The sequence below is a fragment of the Haliotis asinina genome, chromosome 4, assembly GCF_037392515.1.
Source record: "Haliotis asinina isolate JCU_RB_2024 chromosome 4, JCU_Hal_asi_v2, whole genome shotgun sequence".
Taxonomy (NCBI): Eukaryota; Metazoa; Mollusca; class Gastropoda; order Lepetellida; family Haliotidae; genus Haliotis; species Haliotis asinina.
The window spans coordinates 45,846,676-45,861,176 of NC_090283.1; the positions used below are offsets into that span (position 1 = coordinate 45,846,676).

General features: G+C 41.2%; 1 protein-coding gene across 2 annotated transcripts; it reads left to right on the forward strand.

Annotated features, from left to right (window-relative positions):
• The first annotated feature begins 2,728 nt into the window (after positions 1 to 2,728).
• On the forward strand, positions 2,729 to 7,130 carry LOC137282515 (uncharacterized). Of its 2 annotated transcripts, XM_067814269.1 has the most exons (5): positions 2,729 to 2,829; positions 3,708 to 3,838; positions 4,101 to 4,189; positions 5,172 to 5,307; positions 6,407 to 7,130. In XM_067814269.1, the coding sequence occupies exons 3-5, from the start codon at positions 4,165 to 4,167 to the stop codon at positions 6,558 to 6,560; spliced, it is 315 nt and encodes a 104-aa protein (XP_067670370.1). In that variant the 5' UTR covers positions 2,729 to 2,829; positions 3,708 to 3,838; positions 4,101 to 4,164; the 3' UTR covers positions 6,561 to 7,130. The 2 variants fall into 2 exon arrangements, with proteins under 2 accessions (XP_067670370.1, XP_067670372.1); XM_067814271.1 differs by lacking the exon at positions 2,729 to 2,829 and having other exon boundaries at positions 3,817 to 3,847; positions 6,407 to 6,646.
• The last annotated feature ends 7,371 nt before the right edge of the window (positions 7,131 to 14,501 follow it).

Below are 14,501 nucleotides of genomic sequence, written 5' to 3' on the forward strand. Positions count from 1 at the left end.
TTGTTTCTTCACTATTGTTTTCATACCTTCTTTATTCTGCTATCATGAAAGATGGTACGAGCTCACGCAAAATATGAAGACAATTTCAGTCAGTTCATTAATCACGCTCAAATGGCTACCGTATCATGTATAGCAGCATATCCCAACTTATCGCACAATGTACAACACTATGTAACATTACTCGGGTCAAACAGCCGTAGTGCTTTTCCTTTCCGGCCATGATACATGAGTGTTTATTCCGCCCCCACTATGAATACAGCGTAGGAACGCCAGCAACAATGTTTTAACTTCACTAAGCATCTCCAAGGGCACATGAAACGAAAATGTGTTATTTCAGCTTACGTAAAAAACGAGAAAAGAAACATCTTGTTTATCGCATACAGTTCAATGCTGACACGGAAGCGCTGGAATTAACATGTTAACTTTTCCGAGTCCTTAAAATACAAGAAAAGAAGTAAAACATAACAGGTGAAGCATCAATGCCTGTGACACTCCTTCATTTCAAACAATTCATGTATCTTTGTCTGTTCATCGTTTTGCCGTATCCGTCGTTCAGAAACACGTGTGATGTTACAGAAACAGTGCATGTTTCTTTGGATACTGCACCCAGGCAGCAATGCAGCAATATGTGGCTATTTTCCCCACATTTATAGTCCGCTTCAATCAGTTTGTGAGGCAACCAAAGCACATGTCATGGAGCGATACCGTCGTTGTGTAGACAACTCATTACCAGCCCAGCCCCATCCCATCCCATCCCAGGGATTTGTTAAGGAGATGGCTGCACACTGTCCTTTTCACGGAACTTGCTTGTTTTGAACACTGCTACACATACAACCATACAGTCAGTCACCAACAGAGAGAGAGGGGGTAGGGTGTGTGTGTGTGTGTGTGTGTGTGTGTGTGTGGGGGGGGGGGGGGGGGGGGGGGGGGGGGGGGGGGGGGGGGGTTTGAAGGAAGGGAGATTAGGCTGGCTGGCTGGCTGGCTGGCTGGCTGGCTGGCTGGCTGGCTGGCTGGCTGGTTGGTTGGTTGGTTGGTTGGTTGGTTGGTTACGGTCTATTTCTTATCCAAATTCTAACTCCACCCATCGTCTCCACAATAGGCTGTCCACGTGTCATGTCCTTGTAAAAGAGTAAGTCTTAAATAACAGGAAGGCTGAACTGGCCATGTATGACGTTAATATACGACATAATTATGGTCGTGGGTCGTTTATCCTTGGCCTCAGTTTGCAGGCATACTTCATACCTACACCCATTCCTGTCCCAACATGATTAGCGAAAGTCGCCATGTTTTTTACTGCAGTACTATTGCACTGGGTATAGTGGTAATTTCAGTCCCGTCAGATTAGAGACTGTTTGAGATGCTTCCGCTTTCCCCTGGGTGTAAGCTTCACTGACAGGATAATTCTCAGTCGAGCGCGTCTTCACCATTGCAGTGAAAACAGTCTTAAGTACACCACCTTTTCTCGTCACATTCACAATAAATCAAAAACACCACTCATATTACAGTAGTTTGTCTAATTTTATTAAAGTATACATTGGCATTTCTTAATTATACTGAGTTCATGCCCCTCGTGTGTTTAAAGCTTCATTAACTCTCATGAATGTTCCTTGATTGTGGTTGATGTAAAGAACGTATTACGTCATCGTAACACTCATTTACATTCTGTCTTTCCATTCATATCCAGCATAGGTGTAGCAGTACACAGATGTCACCCAAACAGTGTACATCGTTTAGAACATGAGCTTCGGCTGTATTGCTTCATTAACACAGGATTGAATTAAAAACTGCACACTTTCATGGTTTTTCAAGTTAAAATATGTCTTGTCTAAATTGAATTAAGGGATGCTATTGTCGCAATCACAATAAGAACAAAAAAAAATTTCGGTAGTTTCTGGGTCGCATGCATAATTTAAGAAGTGTGACCCGGAAGCTGTCGTGTTTACCACCGATTCCATCTTGTGGTTGCGCTTTCCTGTATCATCTTAGGGTTCGAAAATTCCATAACCCGAAGTCGTGGCCAAAATTCTTGGCGTGAGCGCCAAATCGGCATCCCCGACTGGAACCATCCACATCGGTGCCAGAAGAGAAAGAATTCGGTGCCGTTCTGGTTTTCCTGAAGGCACTTTCCCACACCATTGCACAACCTTCCCTCCCCATCGCATGCGCTGTCAATACCATCTCAAAACAGGCATGCCAACCGACCAATTCCTCCGCCACGCATGGGAATCTCTTCGCTGCAACCATTTTCTTTGCGTTTTCCCAACCCACACATCGACCAAATTACACCAAGGCTTGAAAACCCTTGAAAGAAAGGCTAACAACAACAACAACAACAACAACAACAACAACAACAACAACAACAACAACAACAAAAAAAAAAACCCAAAATCCCAACTCACACTGCCTCAACTTCATTCATCTCCCATATATGGTCACGTAGTACTATCGTCTCCACTCACCCACACACGCCTACTACGTTCGCGCTTCTCAAATACACCTCCCCTGTATTCGGCTCTCTGACCACCAATGGTACAGAAATTCACTTTATTTTCTCTACATACAATGTATTCTCTTTTTCATCACAGCTCCAATTCATTTCTGAACATTTCCACTTTTCACATTAACACACACCTGGAGTAATCACTTTCACTGTAACCTGCACCCACATGCACTACGTAACCCGGAAGCTGCAAGCAAGCACCAATCAGACGTCAGAGCACAGTGTTTACCTCCGTCACCTGGGCGTGGCGGACTATACCGCTGACCAAGGAGGGAGGGCTTGTAGTCAGTTTACAAAGCCAAGGGACGAGGCCCACATGCATGTTGCGGTAGGTACATCCATGGCTTTAAGTCTGCATTTTATATTTACATTTAATTGACACTCGCTCATACAGACACGAGGCGGGCAGCGTCCCAAAAATGTCATGCTTTTGGACAACCGCTTCCTATACCTCTTTCCTGGAACACAGTGTAACCCATTTTCGTGGCAAGGACGCTGGCAGGAAAAGAACTTCTTGTATTCTGCTGTGTATCACAATTGAAGCAATCGCCCTGCCTCTCAGTGTGAAACCCAAGATTTCCAACCATACCCCGACATATGTTCTGTCATTCCAACAACGTATGTCTTACTTTCTTCTAGAGTTATTCTATTCTACGTTTATTGGTTTATGTTTGCTTGTTTGTCTGGGAGTCTACTCATTCATTGATATCACCAACTGATATCATCCAAGTAGCTATATATATAGTTTGTGCCACAAAGCACAGAACTGGAATTGTCCCCTATGTATATTACACACTTCTGTCGTGTGGATGAAGGTGCGTCTAATGCTTAACTTTTGTCAAATAACCAACACAATTAGGTTCAACATTTTTCATGACGTGCATGTACATGAACACGTTCATGCGGGGTTGTACAAGAGAGTGTGGTTTCTTAAATACATCATTTGCATTATTTTCATGTATTGTCTCAAACTGCAGCCTCTTCCAGTAATGCATCTCTTTCACCAGCCAACTACATCGAGTCTACCCAGGAAGGGGTGGAAAATGAAATCAAAGTAGGACAGTGTGCAGCATGAAGTTTCTTTGTCTGTTTGTGCTACACCCACCTGCAGCATTTCATTCAGTCTGTTAGAAACATTCTTTATCATCATTATTTATTGTTCTGTTCACTAATCAATTGACTTTTCTTTATTCCATTGCGCTACAGACCTCCTGTTGAATGGCTGTCCCACAGCCTGGGACCCTGGGACCCTGGGACCCTGGGACCTGGCTTCCTACCTTCCATGACAAAGTTCACTCTGCTACCAACTGACGTCTGTGATAGTGCTTAACGTAACAGTCAGTAATGTACTGTGTATTAATCATGTTGTCATTGTAACCTTGCTAGACAGTTCTGTAATTATGTCAACATCACCCAAACCATGAAAAATATCACTTTTATTAACAGTACATGTTCATGTCTCAATTTCCAAGAAAACGAACAGATTCTGTGGTTTGGGTTACCATGGTTTCAGAGGTAGTATGTCAATAGCAATGTGGAATTGTTTTTGCTTATTTGGCTGCTAGTAGGTCATGCTCATTGTGTTGGATGTTGTTGCAGACCCTGACTTTGATGACTGTGCAGCCACTGACACAACGGACACATCTCTACACAGCCCCTGAGAATGAAGATTGTGCAGTGCAGTGCAGGTAAGTTTGTATCTCCTGTCACTGTGCCCTATAGCTTTAGACATGTGATGTACAGTATTTACTGCACTGTGCATCCCCTCTCCTACTGTATGTTACAAGGGATGCATTTTGGTGCCAAACTCAGCATATCTTCACAGGCTGACCGAGACTGCTGACTGTGGGGTATGGTGGTGAGTACCTCTGCTTTCTGCCTCCTGGGTTTTAATGGTGTTGTGGGGAGCACTGATGTCGGTGATGAGTGGAGACATAGGGGAACCCACAGACACTCTGTGTAGTTGTAGTTGTCATTGGAGGTGTCAAAGCAAGGCTCATGAAGCTGTGGGTGGATTATAGGTCGTCTCTTCTCGTTTTGTAGCTTGTTCTAATTTGTAGTTGATGTGAAGGGCTTCTTGTAGAGGGATATTGGTGAGGAGAGTGATGACATCATCCCCAAGAGTTGGTCACCCCAACTGTATCCTCAGCCCGTGGATCCCCTCTCCCATCCAACACCCCTTTCCCATCCTCAGGGTTAGTTATGTTAGGGCCAGTGTAGGTCACCCCAACTGTATTTACTGTAGTGTAAAGTGCCGACTTCGCCCAGCCACTCTGTGTGTGAGAACAACCTTGTGGACTTTGTAAGATGTTGTGTTATATTGTGTGCTATGCTATCACCCCTGCTCACTGTTGATATGCTATTGTGTGAGACATGCTGGCTATAAAATTGGTATCGGATGTGCAATGTGTCACCTCGTCCTCCATACATGAATGAATTATTACACATCCATCCCCAGTGGATGTGTTTCATTGTGGCCATCCTCAAGTGGAATACTGCTGGGTTCTTCTACAAAGATGCATTGGAATAGTTCCACCTCCCTCGAAAACAGCTCAAGGGCTAAAGGCTTAATATATCTCATATGTGGCATGTAATAGTTTCTTTGGGTACTGGTTCAGATTAATCATTACTGTGAATGTATGACTTGAAAGTCACTTTTATCAACTCCAGAACATCAGACGAACTCCACTGTACCTTGTCGGAAAGTCCAGAGTCAAGGTGTAAACGGCACAGTCCTCAGTGCTAACACTGGCCACTGCAACACTGGCCACAGCACCAGTTACAGTGTTCATGTTCACCCTTGGAGGTAGGTCATGTGATCGCTCATGATTTGACTTGCCTCCCTTACACTATTTTTTTCTAATATTTCTGTGTGTCATATTTAAATTGTACTACTAAATTTCACTCATTTACTCCAATTCAATTGTTTACAACCTACTGAGGCATTACAGTCTGCTCTACACAATGACATTTTTCATTAATAACTCTTGACAGAGACATTTTTCATTAATAACTCTTGACAGAAGTTTGGACATTGTATGTTTAATGATTGATTGGGTTTGATTTCATCCCCCAGTGTCCACGTGTAACCCTTGAATGTTTCTAACAATTCATGTCCTTTCGTGCACACATTATTACCCTGACCTCCTCATCTAAGCCTCTGCCAAAGTCAGCAACCCTTACATTGCCATTACATCCTTGTGTAACTGTGAAAAGATGATGAAGGTTGTTACCCTTCCAACTGAATATGTTTATTCGCCCTGAAGAAATATTACTTGGCTGGACTTGAGACTAGTCTCCAGACACAGACTGTCAACTTTTAAATTTGTGCAGGCAGCGTACAGGGTTCTTGCTTTCTTTTACAAACATCCATTTCAAACAAATGTCCATTCCTCAGATGTATTCGTCATAATATGTCCAGTGTGATGATATTTCTCTCTCTGTCTCTCTGTGATATTGTGAAATGGTCACAACCAAACATTCTTATTCTTATTCTTACTTTAAAACGCATATGCACATCTTTATACATTAACTCACATGTTCACAATTTGATAGTAATGCTGAAAAACTTACACACTTAGCATACAAACTTGGTACAGATATCAGTTGCACTCAGTACACTCACTCATGCTACCTAAATGCAGCCACTCTATACATTCGTACCAACTTATATACAAACAACATGAACCTGTTACCTGCACACTACAAAACTTTTGAAAATTGTTTCTGTTTTCATTTGCTATAACATGCCCATGATCTTGTGTTGAAGTGAAGTTAAGAAATTTGTCCTATGCAATTCCAAATGTGTTTAATTTCAGTATGTCAAGAAAACATTTAAAGCTTGTGTGGAAGGTGCCTTAATGATGGTACATGTTAAGCCTCTCATTGTAAATATTCTACTTTAGTAAGAAGATGAAGGATGATGAAGAGGCATGGATGATGCCAATTCTGCTGCATTTGAAGTCAGGAGGCGGTGAAGGAGCAGAGACATGGACGCGAGACATAGACCTCCAGAGAACGTTCACCCTTGTCCACGACCTCTTCGATCCCAACTGTTGAATATTCCCCATTATCTCTCCAATGAAAGAATAATTTGTTCACATCATCATGTGCGAGAATCAGTCATTTTTAGCAAAATGCATATTCAAGGCCTCAGCTGTGAGACAGAAGTACTCCAAATATCTGATGCAAGGGAGATAACTCCATCCTATTTCACAGACCATTTTGTCCACCTACAGCTGTTGCGGTTCAGTTGTTTGACTTGTAACAACTGCAAAGTCTTGTGCTCATTGATCACTGTATCAAAATATCATTTGCCATGACTCAATATTCTTTTTGTCCAAAATTTTGTGTCAAGACTGTTATACATCAGGCTTCTTTTCATCAAATCTTGCATCCAGTTGTTATGCATAGCTACAACTTTCCTAATGCAAGGGAGTTAACTCTATCAACTTTTGTATTATCATTCTGTCACCTTTGAATTATTATTGTCCAGTTGTTCGATGCATCTGCTTGTATAATTATGCCATTCCTACTCTCACGCAAAAGCCACCAAAACAAAATGTTATATATTGTTTGTACTCTGGCCTAAGGCCACTACTGCTAAAATAAACTGAACTTGAACTTGAACTTGTACAAGTAATTTATGTGATGTAGACAAATCTAAGAAATTTAAAGTTATGGAGGATGCTACTCTGTCTGAATCTTTAGCACTGTGTATTCTTGAGTCCACAAACACACACACAAGACAGGTAATGTCAACTGCCAAGGGAGACAACTCATCATTTTACCACCGCTTCATCTAGTTTCGGTTCTGAATCATTTTCATTGTTCATGATGGATATTGTGACTCGAAGTTGAATGTGTCTGCAGTTGAAGACGAACTGCACGTTGTTACTTCATGTCACAGCTGCATAACAAGTTCACAAACAAGTATTTGCCAAGTGTTTTTGCAAGTTGAGCTCATAATGCGAAGTTACAATTTTTAGGACTGCATTTTGAAAAATGCACACAAATCACACAGCTGTCTGTGCACAGTAAAGGGAGACAACTCACCATTGTACGAACGCTTCATTTACTTTTGGTGGTGAGAAACTTAACCATTATAAATGATGATAATATACTTTGTGACTTACACTTATGTACACCATCACTGAAAAGGAAAAAGCAAAAACCAAGACAGACTACTGTAGGCCTAAACGACGAGGTGGCCGTTACATTTGCAGCAAAGGTACTGGTAAACACATAAACGATGATCCACGGCCTGACAAATGACCCAAATTTGCATACTTGGGAACGCCCCACAGAACGAGCCACTTGAAACAAGTGGGGAAACAGGTTGTCTGATAAATATCCAGAAGTTCATTTTCCCCTTGCGTTTCACGCATGAATTGTTTTTTCCTAACAAAATTGTTGAATATCTAAAATGCTTGTCAATGCCCCAATCATCTATTTGTCTTCGTCTTAACTGAAGGTTAGCGTGGAATATCAGTTTCTTATGCCTGAAATTGCAGTCTTATCATGTTAACCAGTAGCGTTGTTGATTTCATGTCATGGTTAGCATGTATTGCACGTGCATAATCGTCAAGCTACCTGTAGCAGCCAAGTGTACTCGCCGAATTCGTTGCACCGCCTCTCTTGTCACAAATGCGTTTAGTGCGCAGGATCATCTAATGTGTCCAGCAGTAGAGTTATCTGCAACTCAAGAAATATAGATGTGTTTAATGCTTCATCAACGGACAGAAACATGTTTTGAGTAATTTATAAACACAAAACTGAATTCAGACTAATTAGTGGCAGTGTGTTTATTGAGTCTTTGAGTGAGTTAGTGGGTTTGTTTTCACGCAAGTACAAGTCCGGGGAGATATGTGATGCTCTTACCAGTACTCTTTCGCCAATAGAAACCGTCCAGACAATTAGACATTCATTTCATCAGAGAAAAGATGTTTTAAATAGAGACAGAAAACTGAGGCTGTTAATCTTATAGTGAGTGAGTGAGAGTGAGTTCTGCTTGATGTTGCTGTTTATAGTACTCCATTTATATCACGACCTTGGGAGGAAGCCCAGATGTATCATGTATCAACTGTATCATTCCAGCATATAAAAACTGTTGCTAGGACAACACAAGGTCGTAATGGAATTGAACCAAAACAGACCATAAGTGAAAAAACAGTGAACACCCAGAAAGCAAAGCATGAACATACCGAGGAACTCAGGAACTTGATTATGCCATCCGATTAGTATTTGTTTCAAAATGCTGCATATACATTGTCATCTGTATGACGGTGGTCTGTAAACTCTGCATATACATTGTCATCTGTATGACGGTGGTCTGTATATATTTCAGTCTGGAGCAGGCATTCTAGTGACTGACATCATGAGTACCGATTCACTGGAAAACATATTAGTCTGTTTGGATATCGCTATCAGCACATGATAGGGTAACGTTTGCTGTTCAGTAACAATGCAGTCTAAGTGCTTCCAAGGTGTTATATTCCCGTCAACATTTGTTGATCTGTCTTTATGGACTGGTCTTTATGTCTATTTGAAAGCACTTGGTTCTTGTGTTAACATTGGTAGACGGACGCGATCAATGTTTAGAGAACATACGCCTCAACTTACCAACTAACTCAAACACTCTCACATATGAAGACCTGACAGAAACGCCAATGATATCATAACAGTTAAATATGTCTCAAGCAGCTATAAACGATAATTTTCCTAGGGTTTAACAAGGGGAGGGACGGGATTGTGACATTTTGCAAATGTGAATAGCATTGGACGTTAGTTCTCAGTTCGCCTGAATAGAGCACTGAGCACAAAAGACAAATTTTCATCATTCCAATCCGACTGTCAAGTAGGTATGGGACAATCAGTGAGTGTATTATTTTTTCGTTTCGAATAGGTCAACACGGAGTTTTCCGAAATACAGTGAATTGATGCACGAATGATTTTGTCAAAATCACCGACTGTCTCTCGATTCAAAGTGATGAACACTTGAACGGAAGAGATATGGCAGTGGAAGTATCTGTCATACAAATTCGTAGATATGTACACAGAAATCGCGCCCAACATAACAAGAGCTCCACGACAAGTTTTCACAAACGCACGCTCCTTCACAAACGTACCCGTACCCGAGAGAGAGAGAGAGAGAGAGAGAGAGAGAAAGAGAGAGAGAGAGCGAGAGAGAGAGAGAGATGGAATATTACTGGATGTTACGTTAAGCATGAAGTTGCCATGAACCAATCCCAACCGTACCAATGTGTGTCAATATTTCAATATAATAAATATTTCAAGTATAATACTCTGGCCAGGACTTCAAGGATCATATTTCTCTACCTCCTTAGGTCTTAGTGTAGCATTTTCTGGCATATTTACTCTTGCATCTCATATGGCATTACTCTTCAGTTAAGATGGCCACATTGAATACAATTTGCAATTACAGCATTACTTTTTTCTGTTATTCATTCATTCATTCATTCATTCATTTTCTTTGGGGGTGGGGTGGGTTCACACCAAGTCTGTTTACCTGCTAATCTCATTTTACCTACTTTTCAACTTTGAACCTGAGATATTCAACACCTAGCACAAGTTATATTGGCCGACAAGATCTACTTTAATGTAGAATGGTATACGTTGAAATTGTAGCAATGCCAATATTAATAAACAACATCACCGTCAATAATGCAATCTAGACTTCAATTCCAGCAGAGCAAATATGATATATTGTGATTTGAGCAGTATACATTCAGGTTCTTACCGTTGTGTTTAGCATCATGTACCTCGTTTAAAACACTGCTTGCCTATTGGCATTTAGCTCGCCAAACTAGTATGAATTACAGTTACTATCTTTTTAAGCGTAAATCCATATTGTTTATAACAATTCACGCTCTCATGTAACCAGATTGTGTAAGATGGCGCCGATTCAGTCGTGGTAGTTATGTAAAGATAGATAGTATTAGATAGTATATTTCAAGGAAACGATATTTCGGGCATACAACATTTTTTCCCGATTTTCAGAGGCGAGACACTGTTTTCACATGGAACCTTTGCATGAAGGTTTCAATAGGTTATATTCAAGTTATTGCATTGTCAGCAATGTATCAGAATGTCAGTGATGACATCCTCTTACTCACGTTGATTTTGAAAGATACGTCCCAACGGACCGCTTAGGGTAGTATTGGATAAGGTAGGATAACATTTTGAGAAGATGCTGGGTCCACCAGGTGAACGATGAAATCAACAGTGAAACAGAAATACAAATGTTCAGTGATAATCCCTTACGATATGTAATTTAACTGATATGCGCGACACTGAGGGTAATCATGGTGGGGATTGTTTCAGGAAAGTGCAAGAGAACTAACGTGGTATATTTACGTACGACTTAGTTAATATTTAATTTCTAGATCAATTAGTTTTGGTAGATGGACAGATCACGCGTAATACAGAGAATGATGTCTCATCATAGATCAACAAAAAATCGACCATTGACTATGTAGAAACGATGTCACATATCATATATGCCATATATCAATATATATTAGAGAAGTGTGAACTTAATGTTCTAGGCATTAACTGGACGAAAAGAATGGACCTAAAATTTTTGTAATAACCTTCGTTTCTCTGACAATGCCTTGCTACTTAACATAGGGTTTTACTGCGAGAAATGGATGTAATTTAGGACAAGTTCCTTCTCTTTATTGACTGACATTGCCAGTCGAACTACTGCGTCAATCGGCAATTTCTCAGATTTCCTTTGGTAAAGAAGGTCGTACATAAGGATATATGTTATGGCATAACATGCCAAACATTCCCAGATTATCCAAAAACAAATGTAATACTGCATATTCTCACCCTGAAACAGTTTTACCTTTAACAGCTTCTATCAACTCAGCTTCATATACTGAGTCAAAAAAGAAACTTCACAAAATGTAGTTTTTAAAAATAAATAATAATTGTTCTCTGATGATACATCTATGTATCAGAAATGGTAGCCCTATCTTTCGACTCTAGAAAAAAGTTAGCAAAACCCACTCAAACCCATCCAGTCGTCCTGCAAATGACGTTAGTGCCAAATCAGGTTTAGCACGTACAGTCGATCCCACTGATCTTCGCATCGAGGTTTTCTTCATTTGCACGTGTTTGCATTGGCCTCAAGAACTGAAAAAAATGCTTTTAAACCACAGTTCTAAAGGTACTTTAAATGCCACGATTTCATTGCTGGAAGTGATGTCTTTTTGCGAATGCAAGTATCCTAGGCACTTACTGATAATGAACATATATTCACCTACAACGCATACTAATGAGTGAGTTTAATTTTACGCCGCTTTTTAGCAATGTCCCAGCAATATCGCGACGGGGCACCAGAAAATGGGCTTCACACAATGTACCCATGTTGGGAAGCGAATCCGGGTCTTCGACGTGACGAGCGAACGCTTTAACCACTAGGCTACCACATAGCCCGGGCTGTCTGAACTGAACTACAACACGTTATGGCCGTACAGAAAGGAAAAAGTTGAAAGATCTAAGTTGTTTTTCTCTTCTATCATGTCATCTTTGGCGGACCCGTGAACGTCCGGGGTATCATAGGCCTTCAGCAACACATGCTTGCCATAAAAGGCGACTATGCTTGTCGTAAGAGGCGACTAACGGGATCGGGTTGTCAGGTGGTCAGGTTCGCTGACTTGGTTGTCACATGTCATCGGTTCCCAATTGCGCAGATCGACGCTCATGTTGTTGATCACTGGATTGTCTGGTCCAGGCTCGATTATATACAGGCCGTCGCCATATAGCTTGAATATTGCTGAGTGCGGCGTAAATCTAAACTCACTCACTCACTCATCTTCGAGGACAAGGTTTCATCTGGACACTGTTCAGAGATGGAACTGCCCTGCATATAGACATGCATATGTTCAAAGATTTTGCAGTCAAGAGCTTCGTCACACGTCTACTGTGCTTACAGTGACTTTCAAGATCCTCTGCGCTGAAGATAGATTGAAATGTATGTTAAAACCGGTACCAAATATGTTATTGTTAATGAAAAGTGCTAATGTCATGCATTGAAGCGCATAAGGCCTATTGTTGGTCGGAAGCCGTTCAACACGGAATGAGCTCATCTCGCTATATTGCTCGGTTGCTATTTTATGATCAAATCTGTACGTGGTACATTTCTTGCAGAATCATTTGACGTTACTGCGGGATAATAGAATTGTTGGGATTTTGATCACGGTGTAATAAACCCGTCACAAGTTCATGTCAAGATCTATTTAGGAATACTGGAATCAATGTGATACCCAGCTGGTCAGTGAATAAGATGAACAGTGATGTTCTGATTAGACATTACCTTCTCCTATCTACAGAACAAACTTAACAAAATAATATATTCTGAACAATCCCTGTTTGGCGTTGTTGTAGAAGAACGGCATGGAAGTGTTAGATACAACGGCAAAATTATAGACTGAACCACATTCTTCCACTTAATTCCTCCACTTAGAGGTAGTCACATTTCTAGCCACGTGAAAGACAAATCAGAATTACAAACACACCAACTGATTTCCGTACATTATATTTTTCATTTTTCTTTTACAACTTCAATAATCCATCTTGTGCGGGGTTTTTTCTGTTTACTTCCAGCATGCCTCCTAGTAACATTCAATGTATTTATCAGAAATTGAAGCATGGCGGTGTAATTTGTTGGTACAAGTAGGGTCGGGGCTTAATGTTGATCATCTTATAAGTTTAACAAACCATGCTGAGTGTGACGAGCAGGGCACCTCTGATTATTCCCGTTCAGGCCTCTGATTCCAAGGATATCAATGATTGGACTCGTTTCGAAAGAAACTTTTTGACATCAAAGTGAAATTTCAGGGTCTTGGAGCGATGTTTTATCACAACTATTTTGGTGGTGTAGACCTCAGTTTCTGCCTATTAACCGCACACATGTTACACAAATTCCCATAGAGGGACATGAAGTATTTTATCCGTGATGGTATAGGAGTTGTATTGTAATAGCAAACCCCACCGATCACAGTCAGTGATATTGGCATTTTAAGTTCCGAGCCTTCACGACAAAAGTAGAGAATCATCTTGTTTTAACACAAGTAGTTAGACAGGCACCGTCAAGAACCGAATGTAACTCTTTCCATACGACGACCACATGGCGACGATTCACAGCTACACGTACATCCTAAGGACGTTATATTACGTCAAGTCAGTTACTGCCCTTGTATACGACCGGATGTTTCCGGTTGTAGCCTCTGGATTAGAGAAGGGTCTGGAAGTCTACTCATACTACACATATTTCACAGTTTTCTAGCCGTGTATTAACGCCCTTCAAATGCAATTGGTGTACTTTGTGACATTGTATTTTTTATGATTTACTTGATTATCCCCCATGTTAAAAATCGCGTGCTTATATGACCTTGACATTCGGTGTACGCACAGCGTTATATAGCTGGTCGTTGAAAATTGTATCAGACTGCAAACCAAGTTCTATCCGCCATTTGCGATGGTGAAAGTGGCTGTAAGGGGGGCAGTTGTCCGAGGGAGGGGGGGGGGGGTATTAACTCGGGGGGCAGCTGTCCGGCTGGCACAGTGTATGGGGGGCAGATAGCTAGGGGGCATTTGTCGGGGGACAGTTGTCTAGGGGGCAGTTAGGCTGATACCCATCACAAATAGCTTTTCTTCATTTTCCCACGGCTATGTACCTTCTGCTCCCAGTACTAACCACCGGTAACGCTACCTACACCAATGGAGTTCTATCAGTTGACATTCAGCAGGGGACAGGGGTGTATATTTAAAAAGGGTTTGGGAGGATACAACATTATGAGAGAACCCTGAGTTCCTTTCCATTTCTGACTCAGGGAGTTTGGGAATATGCTGGGGATTCTTTCTTGGCTCTGATCTCACACTACATGTCATGTAACTAGTCAGGCAATTGAACTGAGATCATTCCCACCTTGGGTACTGACCAAAGGCCTATCTCGAAAGTGTTGCCATTGT